The sequence below is a fragment of the Hylobates moloch genome, unplaced genomic scaffold (assembly GCF_009828535.3).
Source record: "Hylobates moloch isolate HMO894 unplaced genomic scaffold, HMol_V3 SCAFFOLD_1, whole genome shotgun sequence".
Taxonomy (NCBI): Eukaryota; Metazoa; Chordata; class Mammalia; order Primates; family Hylobatidae; genus Hylobates; species Hylobates moloch.
In genome coordinates, this window is record NW_026652276.1 from 11,883,640 (window position 1) to 11,899,745 (window position 16,106).

A 16,106-nucleotide genomic window follows, 5' to 3' on the forward strand; every position below is an offset into this window, starting at 1 on the left:
TTCCCAGTCTTTTAATGTTTATTCAAAGCCTGAACGTAGAAATGGGGCAATTCCCAAATGGGTAACAGAAAAGGAGCTGCAGGCTATTAATGTAGACTCACTACAGTAATTATTATAACTAATACACAGTGTACACTACGTTGCAGTCCAGCCATAGTATTAAGCACTTTACGTATACTCTCATTTAATATTCCAAACAACCTGCTGAGGTATGAGTGCTGTTATTATTTTTTAAGTGAGGAAAAACGGAGACAAACATTGCTTATGCTTGCTCAGGGTTACAAGCTGTGATGTGTGACTTCCCAAAGCCAGGCATATTTGTAACAGCATTGTTGTCTAATGCAGTTACAAGAGTTTATATAATTTATATGAATATATAATTGAAGACTGGAATGGGAACCGGGTGTAAAATTTTGTTCCCCTATTTATTTACCTAAGAGGATAAAAGCATACGGGAATCAGGCTCATCCGACTGCCTTTCTAAACACTTCCAGGCATTCCATTGTCATTTATGTTTGAAATTACCGTGTGATACAGGTGTTTCCCAAGCTGTGTATTGTAGCTGGTGATAAAAATACATGCGGCATGTGCACTTGTATTAGAAGACTGACTTCATTACATTTTGGAGGATAGATCTCTTATGAATTATAGGAATTTCTCTGCTGACTCATGAAAGTATTTGTGGGGAAATAAGCTAATTATTTAGCAGCTTTGCATTAAGTTCTTCATGATAATGTGCTTTAGCTTCTGCATGTGTAAAATGGGAATGTAAAAGAAAATACAAACCTAAATTAGTATGGTGTATATAGGTTTGTGGACTTAGAGCTTCTTTTGACAAGTAAACGTTTTCAGATAGTACTTGTATAGTTGATGTGTAAGACTCCATTGGAAACATGTATTTGGAAATAATGTTGTTATTTTTTTAAAAAGCCCAACCACATTAGCTCTTCATGTAAGAAATGCTAGCCTTCGAAGTTGAAAATGTAGTGTTTGCCACACTTTCCCACGAGTCAGAGGCAGACTCCTGTGCATTCTTTTTTTTTTTTCTTCGAGGAAGAGTTTCTCTCTGTTGCCCAGGTTGGAGTGCAGTGTTGCAGTCGCAGCTCACTACAGCCTCTGCCTCCTGGGTTCAAGTGATTCTCTTGCCTCAGCCTCCTAAGTAGTCGGGACTACAGGCGCCTGCCGCCACACCTGGCTAATTTTTGTATTTTTAGTACACAAGGGGTTTCACCATGTTGGCCAGGCTGCTGTCCAACTCCTGACCTCAAGTGATCTGCCCACGTTGGCCTCCCAAAGTACTGGGATTACAGGCGTGAGCCTCCGCACCTGGTCTCCTATGCATTCTTAGATTTGGACATAATCAGAACTGTACAGACCTTTATAGTGTTGATAAAGTCTTGCAAATGCTAGGGGTACTAAAGTAAGGAATGAACTATTTTTTTATGCTTGTAAAATAATGTCAGCTTCATTTTGCATTGGGTAGCTTTATAGTTTCAGAAGAAATGATCAGGGTTAGATCACATAAAGAAAGTGGTCCAATTTTGTTAACTTTGCATCAATTGGTTAAAGTATAAAAACTTGTCACTCCATAATAGAATGTTTGTATTCTGATTTAGACAATATCTCTCCAGTGTTTTCACTTGTGTGTACTGTAAACTGTCTTAGATGGTACTGTGAAGATAGGCTAAGACTAAACGGGAAATATCTGTTGAAAATCTGGAATTGGATTTTATCTACTGATAGTCACATTTTTTTTTTTTTTTTGAGACAGAGTCTTGCTCTTTCGCCCAGGCCAGAGTGCAGTGGCGCGATCTCGGCTCACTGCAAGCTCCGCCTCCCGGGTTCATGCCATTCTCCTGCCTCAGCCTCCTGAGTAGCTGGGACTACAGGCGCCCGCCACCGCGCTCGACTAATTTTTTGTATTTTTAGTAGAGACGGGGTTTCACCGTGTTAGCCAGGATGGTCTCGATCTCCTGACCTCATGATCCACCCGCCTCGGCCTCCAAAAGTGCTGGGATTACAGGCGTGAGCCACCGCGCCCGGTGATAGTCACATTTTTATATTTGACTGTGGGAACAAATCTGGCCTATGCCTAAGGAGGTTTTTGAAGCCTTGACTAAAGAACTGTAGCTGACTCCTGTTGATTAATTACATTTTCGTATCTGCATGACCTTACAGAACAGTTATCTCTATACTACCACTTAAATTAGCCAGAGGCTTGGCTGGTTTAGGTCTTCTAATTTTGTAAAACTTAGAAAACTAGTAGTTTTTTTGTTTTGTTTTGGTTAAAACCAAACTAATTTTGTAAAACATACAAAAATAGTTTTTATATATGTTTTACAAAATTAGATAACTCGTGACTCATATCTAAACTCCCATTTTAGATAACCTAAACTACTTCATAAAAGGGAACAAAAGCTTAATACTTGCTGTCAGAGGTATGGCAAAAGAATCCTTTTCTTCACAGTTAGTTTCCAATTTCTGTCAAAACCAGCACCCTACCCTCTACTGATAATCAGACTTCTGGCAGTGGCTCACACCTGTAACCCCAACATTTGGAGGCCGAGGCAGGTGGATCACTTGAGTTCAGGAGATTGAGATCAGTCTGGGCAACATGGTGAAACCCTGTCTCTACAAAAAAATACAAAACTTAGCCAGGCTTGGTGGCATGTGCCTTTGGTACCAGCTACTCAGGAGGCGGAGGCGGGAGGATCGCTTGAGCCCTGGAGGCGGAAGTTGCAGTGAGCTGTAAATTGCACCATTGCACTTCAGCTTGGGCAAGAGAGCAAGACCCTGTCTCAAAAAATAAAAATAAAAAAGATTCTGTGGCTCCCCAAAGGTTGGGACCCTGCTATAATAGAACCTTAGCATCTCTTTTAATTATGTTCTTCTATAGGTTTTATGTTTTGATTAATTGATGTCTTTGTGGCAGTGCAGTTTGAGATACTCATTATGAGAGTCATTAGAATAAAATATTTAAGAAGTAATGTAAGGTAGAAACCTTTAATGTTTGTAGGTCTGGAGAACATTTTAAAGTAAAATCAAGTAGATTCTCTGATAAATAACCTTAAAAACTCAGCAGTACTCTAACAGGTTAGATTTCTATGTGTTTGTTTTTTGATGTATGGGTTCCAGAGTGTGTTTTAAAAATACCCACTATTTCATTTGTTAAAACTTGGTATTTGCTTCCCACATAGATGGAATAGTCTTAAGATAAGTTTAAGAGCCATTTCAGTTATAATTGTACCTAGTAACAGTATTCGTTAACAGCATTTCTGTATAATGTGAAGAAGCAACTGTATTTGAATTAAAAATCACTGCTAAAGAATATATTTGAGTCATACAGTTTCTTTCTTTTTTTTTTTTTTTTTTGAGACAGAGTCTCGCTCTGTCGCCCAGGCTGGAGTGCAGTGGCGCGATCTCGGCTCACTGCAAGCTCCGCATCCCGGGTTCACGCCATTCTCCTGCCTCAGCCTCTCCGAGTAGCTGGGACTACAGGCGCCCGCCACCACGCCCGGCTAATTTTTTGTATTTTTAGTAGAGACGGGGTTTCACTGTGGTCTCGATCTCCTGACCTCGTGATCCGCCCGCCTCGGCCTCCCAAAGTGCTGGGATTACAAGCATGAGCCACCGCGCCCGGCCGAGTCATACAGTTTCTAAGGGTACAACCTGTGAAGTCAGACTTCCTGAGTTCAGATCTCTCATCCATAACCAGCTATCTGACCTTGGCCAAGTATGCTCAAAGTCACAAAACTTTAGTTTCCTTATGTGCATGATGATTATAATACCTTTTGTACAGTTACGAGGAGACTTAGACAATGCCTATGTATGGTAAGCGTTTCATAAATGCTGCCTACCTGTAAGTAACATTATAGTGTGTAGTTATTGGTTAATTTCCTTTTTCTTTACCAGAAGTGTGGATTTTGCTCAACCTTTATACAACTTTAGTATTTCTGGTTAATCTGTCTCTCTGTGGCTCTAAACCTTTTGGAGTGGTGGGGGAGTTTCCAACATTTTTGTAAAAGGCCAGATAGTAAATGTTTTATGCTTTATGTAGTCTCTGTTGCAGGTACTCAATTCTGTAATTATAGCGTGAAAGCAGCCACAGACTTGTAAATGAATGAGTACAGCTGTGTTCTAATAAAATTTTTATTTACAAAACCATGTGGTGGACTGGATTTGGCCTTTGGGCCATATTTTGCTGACCCTGTTCTAAACCATAAGTTTTTCCAAGAATTTTTTTTAATCCCAATAATGAAGTTACATAGAAAATACTTAATGGTGTGTGAAGAGAATGGTAATATGAAAATACAGTCAGTGGCTGGTATTTTGGCATCTTTTTCTTCAGACAAGCTCTTTAAATTCACATATGTTATTCACACATGCCTCTTTAACAATTATGACAAAAATATTCTTCCTGGCTTGCATTCTGTCACAATCTGTGCAGTATATAGGGCTTAAGGTATTGTGGAAGAGCTTATGTAGATCAATCATCTGTGTTTAAAAAAAAAAAAAAAACCCCAAAAAATAAAAAAAAAATAAAAAACCTTTGACCTCAGCAGACACATAGAGGCACAATTAACTGCTAGTTTTGCAGGAATATGGTTTTACTTCCTGTTCAGATTTATAATAGATTCTTCCTCCATTAGCTTAGACTGTTTTTTTGTCATTGTTGGTCAGGTTAGTATTTCGATTAATAGTATCCTGAATCTTAACTCTTCATTTAACACTAGTTTTGACACTTTAGTTGCCCTGTCTTTCATACTTTTTGTTTTTGTTTTGAGACAGAGTCTGGCCCTGCCGCTCAGGCTGGAGTGCAGTGGCTCGATCATGGCACACTGCAGCCTCTACCTCCTGGGCCCAAGCAGTGCTGTGAACTCAGGCATGCCCAACTCAGTAGCTGGGACTACACGTCTCACTATATTGCTCGGGTTGGTCTTGAACCCCTGAGCTTAAATGATCCTTATGCCATGGCCCGCAAAGCGTTGGTGTTACAGGAGTGAGCCACCATGCCCAGCCTCCTTCATGCTTCATAGCAGTCATCTGTTAGTTGTAATATCTTTTTGCACTCTTGAAGTTAATGAAAACAGATAAATAATTGTATCAAGACTGTAGTCCGGGAATAAAGCAGACTTAGAACGCAGATATCTACATACCACATTACCCCCAAATGTCAATTTTGCCTTTTTATTATTTTTGTTACTAATTGGCCATCTGTTAAATAATCACAATTGTTATAGCAGTATGTTCTTTATTGACTTTCAGAAGAGGGATTCAGGACATCTTAATTAAAGAACAGTTTCAAAGGCACAAGAAATTTGTCAAAAGCCACATATAAATGAAGAACAAGCATAAAAATACAACCTTTTTAATACTAAAATAATTGAGCTCTCCTTTCACTCCTAAAAGCTATAGGATAAAGTCTAGAAGAATAGCTGAGTGTACAATAGCAAGACAAGTTTAATTGCCTTTATTCAATTGTAGTCCACAAAACTTTGGTTTTTCTAAGATAAGCCAGACATAATGTGTTTAAGTGGTCCTCCTAACCCTCATCTTTCCCCTCCACCCCAAGCCTCTAGTTCTGTTGCAGGGGCTGTTGGCATGACCACCTCTGGGGAGAGTGAATCAGATGATTCCGAGATGGGACGTTTGCAAGGTAAAAACAGTTATTGAGCCTACAAGAAACCATTACCATGAGCTACCTGTTAATACCATTCTTTTTAGTAGCTATTTCATGATTTGGAATTGGAAGATGAGCTATCCGCCTCTTCATGTTTACTGTTTAACTAGAGGAAGTCTTACATATTTATTTTTGTTTAAAATTTTTTAATTGTGGTTGCATGTGTAGCTGGTTTCTGTAATAAATAAGTTAAAAATCTTGAAAAACGGGTACCTTAATATATTTTTGTCTGGTATCCAGTAGCATTATGAATGCATTTAACCCACTTAGGCCTAGTGTTCCATTATTGGAACACTAAGGATGTGGGAGTTATTTATATCCTACTGCTCAAGGCCATCGCTATGGTCTGACTTTTCACTCATGCAAAAATTCAAAAAATTGCAACCTGCAGCATAAATGGGTTTTAATAAGGCATTTGGCCATGGTTTTTGTCTTCTTGATCATGTTTCAAAATGAATGTATAGTGTATACACAAATTGTAGGGTTTTTTTAATGTTACAAATGCTTTTACAAAAGCAGCCTAATATTATGTATGTATGGATGGGTATGTATTTTTATCTCATTTGATTTATAACAGATCTCAGTGTGAGGCTTACAATAAATGTATTATTTATAAATCATTTTTTATTGCTTTTAAGTTCCTGAGGGAACATACAAGTATCTCTAGGACTCGGACTCTCAGGAACACATAGTTTTTGTTTGTTTGATTGTTTTGAGACCGAGTCTCACTCTGTTGCCTAGGCTGGAGTGCAATGGCATGATCTCAGCTCACTGCAAACTCCACCTCCCGCGTTCAAATGATTCTCCTGCCTCAACCTCCTGAGTAGCTAGGATTACAGGTGCCTGCCACTGCACCTGGCTAATTTTTGTATTTTTAGTAGAGGCGGGCTTTCATCATATTGGCCAGGCTGGTCTTGACCTCCTGACCTCAGGTGATCCTCCCGTCTTGGCCTCCCAAAGTGCTGGGATTATAGGTGTGAGCCACTATGCCTGGCCTGTTTTGTTTTGTTTTCACTTTTTGGAACTAATAAAAATCGTATACTGCATTCATATGGTTTTATAGGATCTGATGATCAGTATCTGATTGGGAAATAATGTCATACAGAAAACAGAGCAAGGGTGCTTAACATATTAGCTCTTCAAAATAACAAAATATTTACCTTAGATTTTTCTTGAAATATTTACACATTCCTGCTGGCACTGATTTAATATGTTAGGGTGGTCTTGAAAGTTCGTAGCTTCTCTTAAAAGTCCAGAAAGCGAAGTAACATTGACTGAATGAGTTAAGCGAGATGAATCAGTTACTTGAAATTTTTAGATAGATCAGTTGCATGAAGTCATCTTAGTTGTTGACTCTGCCCTTCTTTTTTCTCTAGCTTTGTTAGAGGCAAGGGGTCTTCCCCCTCACCTATTTGGTCCTCTTGGTCCTCGGATGTCACAGCTTTTCCATAGAACAATTGGAAGTGGAGCTAGTAAGTAAAAATGTTCCTTCCCTGAAGCCCCTCAATAATTAGCCAACTGCTATTATTACTTGTAACCTATTGATGTAAGTATTAAGAAGTTTTTCATCAACTTTAACCCATTTTTAAAAATAAGGCTTGTGCACAGTCACACCTTAAATACAGCTCTCATTGCTGAATAATCCAGATTTTGTAGCGAGATTGATTCTGTTTGAACAAAATAAGAATAAAGAATCTCAAACAATTACATTGGTAATTATGGCACCTGATGGCATGTTTTGCATAGATTTGAATCTTGAGTTTGTCATAATGATATATTTGTCAAGGTGAGAGGATAAAACATTAAACAGTTTGCTAGCTGAATTTTTTATAGCTTTAAATATTTAGCCATAAGGATGTTGGTTCTCATGAGTACTTTTTTTATATATATATATTTTTTGAGATGGAGTCTTGCTCTGTCATCCAGGCTGGAGTGCAGTGGCGTGATCTCGGCTTACTGCAACCTCTGCCTGTCAGGTCCAATCCTCCCACCTCAGCCTCCTGAGTAGCTGGGATTACAGGTGTGTGCCACCAAGCCCGGCTAATTTTTGTGTTTTTAGTAGAGATGGGGTTTTACTATGTTGAGTGGCTGATCTCGAACTCCTGACCTCAGGTGATCTGCTCACCTTGACCTCCCAAAGTGCTGGGATTACAGGCATGAGCCACTGTGCCTGGTCTGTTTCTTTGAATTGGGATGGAAATATGATCTATACATTACAACCAGGTAATAATGTTTCTTAAGATTTTTGTTTGTTTGTTTTTAAGAGAAATTTGATTTTATTTATCACTGGGGAGAAGCCTGGAAAGGAAAAAAAAAATACTGTTGCAGGGGGTCCCTAAGGGTATTGATTTTAAAGTATCTGAAACCTGTATTTCCCATCAACCTTTACACATGAACTTAAATTAATATAAACCGTAGAGTAGAACTAGAGTCAAAAACAATGCCACACCTCTTTGTGCCCATGACCCAGCTTCAACAGTGCCTACTTCATATCTAATCTTTATCTCTAGCCTCATTCTCATCCTTCTTCCCATATTAGTTTGAAATGAATCCCAGGCATTATATACAGTCATGTGCTGCATGATGATGTTGCATTCAACGACAGATCGCACACACTACATTAGTCCCACAAGATTATAATGGAGCTGAAAAATGCCTGTCATCTAGCTAATATACAGTACAGATTTTTAAACCATAACTTTTATCATTTAGAGCCAGGGGTATCCGGTCTTTTTGCTTCCCTGGGCCACATTGGAAGAAGAAGAATTGTCTTGGGCCACACATAAAATACAGTAACCCTAACTATAATAACACTAATGATAGCTGATGAGCTTAAAAAAAAAATCGCAAAAAAATCTTATAATATTTTAAGAAACTTTACGAATTTTTGTTGGGCTGCATTCAAAGCCATCCTGGGCCATGCATTGAACAAGCTTGATTTAGAATGCACTCCTTCTACATACTAAAGAAGAACATTAACTATAAACCTCAGTAGTAGGTATTCCAGAAGAAAGCATTGTTGTCATAGGAGATGACAGCTTCATGCCTGTCATCACCCCTGAAGACCTTCCAGTGGGACATAAGATGTGGAGGTAGAGCATAATGATACTGATGATCTTCACCCCGTGCAGGCCTAGGTTAATGTTAATGTTTGTGTCTGAGTGTTTTAAAAGACAGTTTAACAACTAAAAAAAAAAAAAAAAAAAAAAAGATTTTCAAAATAAGAAAAAGCTTATACTCTATGGATATAAAGAAAGAAAATGTTTTGTACAGCTGTTCATCGTGTTTGTGTTTTAAGCTAGTTAATACTACAAAATAGTCAAAGTTAAAAAGAAGTTACAGGAAACTAAAGTTAATTTCTTTTTTCTTTTTTTTTTTTTTTCTTGAGACGGAGTTTTGCTCTGTCGCCCAGGCTGGAGTGCAGTGGCACAATCTTGGCTCACTGCAACCTCCTCCTCCCAGGTTCAAGCGATTCTCCTGCCTCAGCCTCCCGATTAGCTGGGACTACAGGCGCATGCCAGCACGTCCGGCTAATTTTTTGTATTTTTAGTAGAGACGGGGTTTCACTGTGTTAGCCAGGATGTTCTCGATCTCCTGACCTTGTGATCTGCCCGCCTCAGCCTCCCAAAGTGCTAGGATTACAGGCATGAGGCACCGCGCCCAGCCATTTAATTTCTTTAAGAAAGATATTTCTTATAAATTTTGTATACGTAAATACACAGTTTACAAAATTGATAGTAGTATATATTCTAGGCTTTCACATTCACTCACCACTCACTCACTCACCCGGAGAAACTTCCATTCCTGGTAAGCTCCATTCATGGTAAGTGCCCTATACAGATGTACCATTTTTTAATCTTTTATATCATATTTTTACTGTACTTCTTTTATGTGTAGATATATTAACATATACAAATACTTACTACAACTGCCTATAGTATTCAGTAAAGTAACATGCTGTACAGGTTTCTAGCCTAGGAGCAGTGGGCTAAACTAGACAGCCTAGGTGTATAGTAGGCTGTACCATCTTGGTTTAAGTATACTCTATGATATTTACAAGACAAAATAGGCCAACAACGCATTTCTCAGAACATACACCATTTGTTAAGTGACACCTAATTTTAATCTTTAAAATTTCATCATGTAGTTCAAGATAATGCTCCTCAAAACACACAGTCACATTATCACACTTAAAAAATAAAACAGTAATTTCTTAATAATAGATATCCAATAGATGTCAAAGTTTCATTGTCTCAATATCATAACTGTATTTCTTGCAAACTGGTTGTTGGATCTAGAGACCTCTTCAGATTGAGTTTCGAGCCTTTATCTTCTTTTCTTGGTAAAGAAAGCCTATTGAAAAGTCATAGTGTGTTCTTAGGAAGTACATAGTGTCTGTCTTTTAAGAAGCTGTTGAAACTAAGTACCTATGTAATAGGGGTTACAAAATTTTAGTATTTTAGACTTAATAATCACTTTTCATTTATGAGAAGTAAAGAAAGTATTAATAGTTTAGTAGAAATATATAAAGGATATCTTCTCACCTTCTATTTGATTGTCCAGGACAATAGTTGATATAGGAAAAATTATTTTTCACTCTTTACTGGTTAATAAAAGGAGTGATTTTTATATCCTCCAAGGTGCCATTGTTACATTTTTGTTTTGCTTTTTAACATGTTTGTTGTTGTTGTTGTTGTTGTTGTTTTTTTTGAGACAGAGTCTCGCTGTCGCCCAGGCTGGAGTGCAGTGGTGCGATCTCGGCTCACTGCAGGCTCCGCCCCCCAGGGTTCACGCCATTCTCCCACCTCAGCCTCCTGAGTAGCTGGGACTACAGGCGCCCGCCACCTCGCCTGGCTAATTTTTTTTTTTTTTTTGTATTTTTAGTAGAGACGGGGTTTCACTGTGTTAGCCAGGATGATCTTGATCTCCTGACCTCGTGATCCGCCCGCCTCAGCCTTCCAAAGTGCTGGGATTACAGGCGTGAGCCACCGCGCCCAGCCAACATGTTTGTTTTTAAGTGTAATTGTAAGCAGTGGATTTAGATGTGTATTAAACATTTCAGTGATTTTTACTGATACTTGAATTGTCCCACCATTGGATGATGGGATCTTTTTGAGTTTGGCTTCTGAATCTTTTGACCATAACCTTAGTAATTTTTGATAGCCTCTTATTTTCTGGTATGACAAGATGTGTCAAACTCAGTTGACTTATTTTTTCTCCCTGCTATGATTTGGCTATGTACCCACCCGAATCTCATCTTCAATTGCAATTCCCATAATCCCCACTGGGAAGGGACCCAGTGGGAGGTAATTGAATCATGGGGGTGTTTTCCCCCATGCTGTTCTCTTGATAGTGAGTTCTCACTAGATGTGATGGTTTTATAAGCATTTGGCATTTCCCCTGTTGGCACTCATTCTTTTTTCTACTGCCCTGTGAGGAAGTGCCTTCCACTGATGGTAAGTTTCGTGAGGCCTCCCCAGCCACGCCAGACTTTCAGTCAATTAAACCTGTTTTCTTTATAAATTATCCAGTCTTGGATATTTCTTCATAGAAGTGTGAGAATGGACTAATACACTCCCCATACCTGAAATTGTTCATTTCCCCATAGATCCTTGGTTTATTTTGTATTTAGAGACCGTAGTCCGGCATATTCATTTCTACTGGATTGACCATTATTTGTAGACTTTTAAAAGTTGACCCTGATACCACCAATTCATATTTAGGTCTACAGGGTTTTTACATTGATGTTATATTTCCTTTCTTCAATGGTGAGTGTCCTAATTCCCAATAATTATAACATAGTGACTCATTTGCTTTATCCCACAGTACAAGATTTCAAATTGCTACTGAAAGTATTATTATTAAAAAAGTTAAAAAGTGGTTTTACAGTTCTTTCTGTTCCTGGGATATTTTTTACTTTGTGTTAAAATTAATGTGTTTTAAAGTCATTTGAAATCCATCTCTTTGTTTATGCCACCAAGTTGGGTTGGTTCATTTGCTTCATATTGCTTCTGATTTTTAGGGACTGCTTTTTAAAGTTGATGTTTTGCTTTTATAATTATGTAATATTTACATAGTTCTAAAAGTCAAATCTGCAAACAACATATATTTAGAAAAATCTTCTTTTGCTTTCCATTTTCCCTGCTTCTTCCTCTTTTAAATTTTATAAATAATCTTTTAAATTTTATGGCTTGTCCTTCTGTTATTTACCTTAAAAAATATCCATAAATATCTATATTGTCCATGGGATTGCCTTTCTCAGTTAAGAGTAGCAAACTTTATACACTTTGCTTTTGACACTGTATTTTGGTGTTCACTCTTCATAGCTGCCACATGCATGTTGCACGTTGAGCTGATAGGCGTTTGTAAAGCTGCCACATTACTCCATTGTGTGGGTATACATAGTTTATTTATATAGTCCCCTGTTGGACATTTGAGTTATTTTCAGGTTTTTTTTCTATTGGCAAGGCTTCAGTGAAATGTAGCTTTTGTATTTTTTCAAGCATTATCTTTTGGATAGATTTCTAGAAGTGGGTTTGCTGCTTAAATGGGTGTAAATGCATACGATGTTTGGGTAGGTATTGCAAACTCCTCCCATTTGGAGTTGTACCATTTTGCTTTTCCACCAGTCATGTGTGAATGACAGTAGTATGGTATCAAGGTTTTGGATTTTTACCAAACTTCATTGTTTCTCTAATACTAACTTTTTTTAGTTACATATATCTTCATGTATTTCTTTTAGTGGTACCCTAGAGACTATAATGCAAATTCATTGGTTTATTATAGCATACCTTAAATTAATACTTCATTATATCTCAAACAGTACAAGAACCTTACTACAACAGTTTATTAACACTTTTTTACCCCCTGCCCTCCTTAATGTTTGTTGTATTTAATTTGTTTTACCTGTGTATACATGTGTTACAAACTTGATAAGATGTTATTTAGAATATCTATTTTCTTTTGTTTGCCAACATACTTAACCTTTGCAGTGCTCTTAGTTTCTTCTTGCAGTTTCTTTTTTCTTTAAAGGATTGTTTCCTTCTAGCCTAAAGAACTTTTTTTTTTAACATAGTGTCAGACTATTAATAATGATTTCTTTCTGTGTTTGAGAAATCCTTGATGTGTCTTTATTAATTTATGAATGAATTAATGAGATGCCATCTTGCCATGTTGCCCAGGCTAGTCGCAGACCTTTGGCCTCAAGTGATCCTCCTGCTTCAGTTTCTAAGTTGCTGGGGTTACAGGCATGTGCTTTATTTGCACTTATTTTTTATTGTAATTTTTTTTTTTTTTTGAGACAGAATCTCTTCTGTTGCCCAGGTTGGAGTGCAGTGGCACGATCTCAGCTCACTGCAAGCTCCACCTCCCGCGTTCACACCATTCTCCTGTGTCAACCTCCCGAGTAGCTGGGACTACAGGTGTCTGCCACCACACCTGGCTAATTTTTTTTATTTTTGGTAGAGATGGGGTTTCACCATGTTAGCCAGGATGGTCTCGATCTCCGGACCTCCTGATCCACCCCACCTTGGCCTCCCAAAATGCTGGGATTACAGGCCTGAGCCACTGTGCCCGGCCGAGCCCAGGAAGCAGAGGTTGCAGTTAGCCGAGATCGGGCTACTGCAATCCAGCATGAGACCCTGTCTCAAAAAAAATGTAAAAACCACTATTATTTTTTAATAGCTTGACTATATAGGGTTTAAGTGATGTTTCCTTGACCCTTAATGTGCTTGCCCTTCACTGAACTTTTGAATATGTGAGTTGGTATCTTCAGTTTTAGAAAATTCTTGGTCATTATTTCGTCTAGTATTGTTTCTCTTATCTCATCGTCACATTTTCTCCTTCCTTTCCTTTTGGAGAGTATCAGGATCATACACACTGAAACTTTGCACTGCATCCAGCATGTCTCTCTGGCTCTGTTTTATTTTTGGTTTTGTTTTCAGAATTTTTTCTGTTTGCCTAGTTGGAAAACTTCCTATTGATCAGTTTTTAAAATCACCAGTTCTTTTTTCTGCTGTCTTCAATCTTTTGTTAAACCCGTCAATTAGTTCTTAATTTCAGATATGTTTTTCAGTTTTGAATAGTTTTTTGATTCTCTTTTTATAGATGCCAATCATCTGTTGAAAATCTCTATATTCTTAATCAATTTTGTCCATCTTTGCTTGTATTTTTAATACTTTATATTTATAAAATACTTGTCTTTTCATTCTAAAAGTATTGGTCTGCTTTTATTGTCTTTTTTCCCCCCACTTAATTCTCAGTCCGATATTCCTGCCTCTTTGTAAGTCTAGTAATTGTTTGGTTATGTGACAGACGTTTTGTATAAAAGAACTAAAGTGGCCCAAAATGATATTTTCTGCTAGTGCTAGCTTTCTTTTTTCTCTACCAAAAATAAAGGGTCCAGAGCTGATCACTCTAACTTTAATCAGGACTTGAGCTTGTTTTAACCAGAGTTGTAATTTTGGTATGACTCATTTCACCTCTGGTAATTTTGGTATGACTCATTTCATCTCTTGCTAGTCCCTGTTTTCTTTGTTGTGGCCCTCCTAGAATTTTGATTGACAACTTTGCAAATCTATGTCTCAGATTTGAAAAGTTGAGCAGTCTCAAAATGTGGCAAATATCTTGGGAGTTCAGATTTGAATAGTTGAGCAGTCTCAAAATGTGGCAGATTATCTTGGGAGTTCGGGTACCAGCTGTGTGTCTTTGACGCCTACTCTCTCTGTTGAGATGTCGGCTTCTAAGCACCGTGAGACTGCAGAAGATTTTCTTCTATCTTATCAAAACTTCTTACTCTCCCCTTTATCTTTTTTTTTTTTTTTTTTTTTTTGAGGAGTCTCGCGCTTGTCGCTCATACTGGAGTGCAGTGACGTGAACTTGGTTCACTGCAACCTCTGCTTCCCGGGTTCAAGTGATTCTTGTGCTTCAGCCTCCCACGTATCTGGGACTGCAGGTGCACACCACTGCGCCCGGCTAATTTTTGTATTTTTAGTAGAAACAGGGTTTCATCACGCTGGCCAGGCTGTTCTCAAACTCCTGACCTCAGGTGATCCGCCCATCTTGGTCTCCCAAAGTGCTGGGATTACAGGTGTGAGCCACGGTGTCTGGCCCCTCTATCAGTTTTCACAGTTCCACAACTCAATACCTGTCTGGTGGGGCCAGTTGATTTCAACACATTAGCCTCTTGTGACTCCCTAAAGCACTATAGGCTTCTCTTTCCATTCCTATCAGAAATTAGCAAACTACTGCCCAAGGGCCAAATCCACACTCCTGCTTGTTTTTATACTACCTGTGTACTCTTAAGAATGGGTTTTATATTTTATGTGGCTGAAAACATTTTAAAAGAAAATATTTTGTGATGTGAAAATTAAATGCAGATCAAATTTCAGTGTCCATAATTTTTTTTGGAATACAGTTGTGTTCATTTGTTTGTATTAGTCTTACTTTCTATGGATACTTTCCAGCTACAGTGCTAGAGTTGGGTAGTTGCAGTAGAGACCATATGCCTGTAAAGCCCAAAATAATTACTATCTCGCCCTCGAGAGAAAACGTTTTCCTGCCAAACCCTGATCTACGATAACGGTTCTCAAAGTGTGATCTGTGGACTCTTGGTTCCTGAGAGAGACCCTTAAATGAGTTCCATAAGGTCAAAACTAATAATAGTTACCAAGATTTTTCCTTTTCTACTTCATTGATGTTTGAACTGATGGTGCAAAAGCTGTAATGGGTAAAACTGGTGGGATCTTAAGCATCAAAGCAGTGGCACTAAACGGTACTAGCAGTCATTGTGTTTTTCACTGCCACATACTCCTAGTAAATATAATTCAGTGTTTATCTAAGATGCCCTTACTGAACCAAAGTTAATTTAATTAGGTCTTTACTCCCAAGACATGTCTTTTTAATAATCTTTGGAACAAAATAAGGCCAATCTTTTCTATATACAGTTGACTCTTGAACAACATGAGTTTGAACTGTGCTGGGTCCACTTATTCATGGATTTTAAAAATAAATACAGTTAGCTTTCTGTATCCATGAGTTCTACGTTAGCAACCAAATTCAGATTGAAAATAGTGTTTGGGCCGGGCACGGTGGCTCATGTCTGTAATCCCAGCACTTTGGGAGGCCGAGGTGGGCAGATCACCGGAGGTCAGGAGTTCAATACCAGCCTGGCCAACATGGTGAAACCCCATCTCTACTAAAAATACAAAAAAATTAACCATGTGTGGTGGCCCGTGCCTGTAATCCCAGCTACTTGGGAGGCTGAGGCAGGAGAATTGCTGGAACCCAGGAGGCAGAGGTTGCAGTGAGCTGAGACCACGCCACTTGTTTTGGAAAATAAGGTCTTTTAAAATCAAAATTGTTTATATTAATATATAATGAGTTAACTGGCAAATATTTTAAATTTTTGTATTTCAATTAACATATT

The 16,106-nt window shown here is 38.2% G+C and overlaps 1 protein-coding gene across 29 annotated transcripts in view; it reads left to right on the top strand.

The window, feature by feature from the left end:
• Nucleotides 1-16,106, top strand: part of TRIP12 (thyroid hormone receptor interactor 12) — a 166,102-nt gene that overhangs the window by 95,234 nt on the left and 54,762 nt on the right. For all 29 annotated transcript variants that reach the window (XM_058437454.1, XM_058437439.1, XM_032754018.2 and 26 more), the window contains 2 exons: nt 5,573-5,656; nt 7,057-7,152. In XM_058437454.1, the coding sequence (XP_058293437.1) occupies nt 5,573-5,656; nt 7,057-7,152 (180 nt within the window). The remainder of the gene's footprint in view (nt 1-5,572; nt 5,657-7,056; nt 7,153-16,106) is intronic.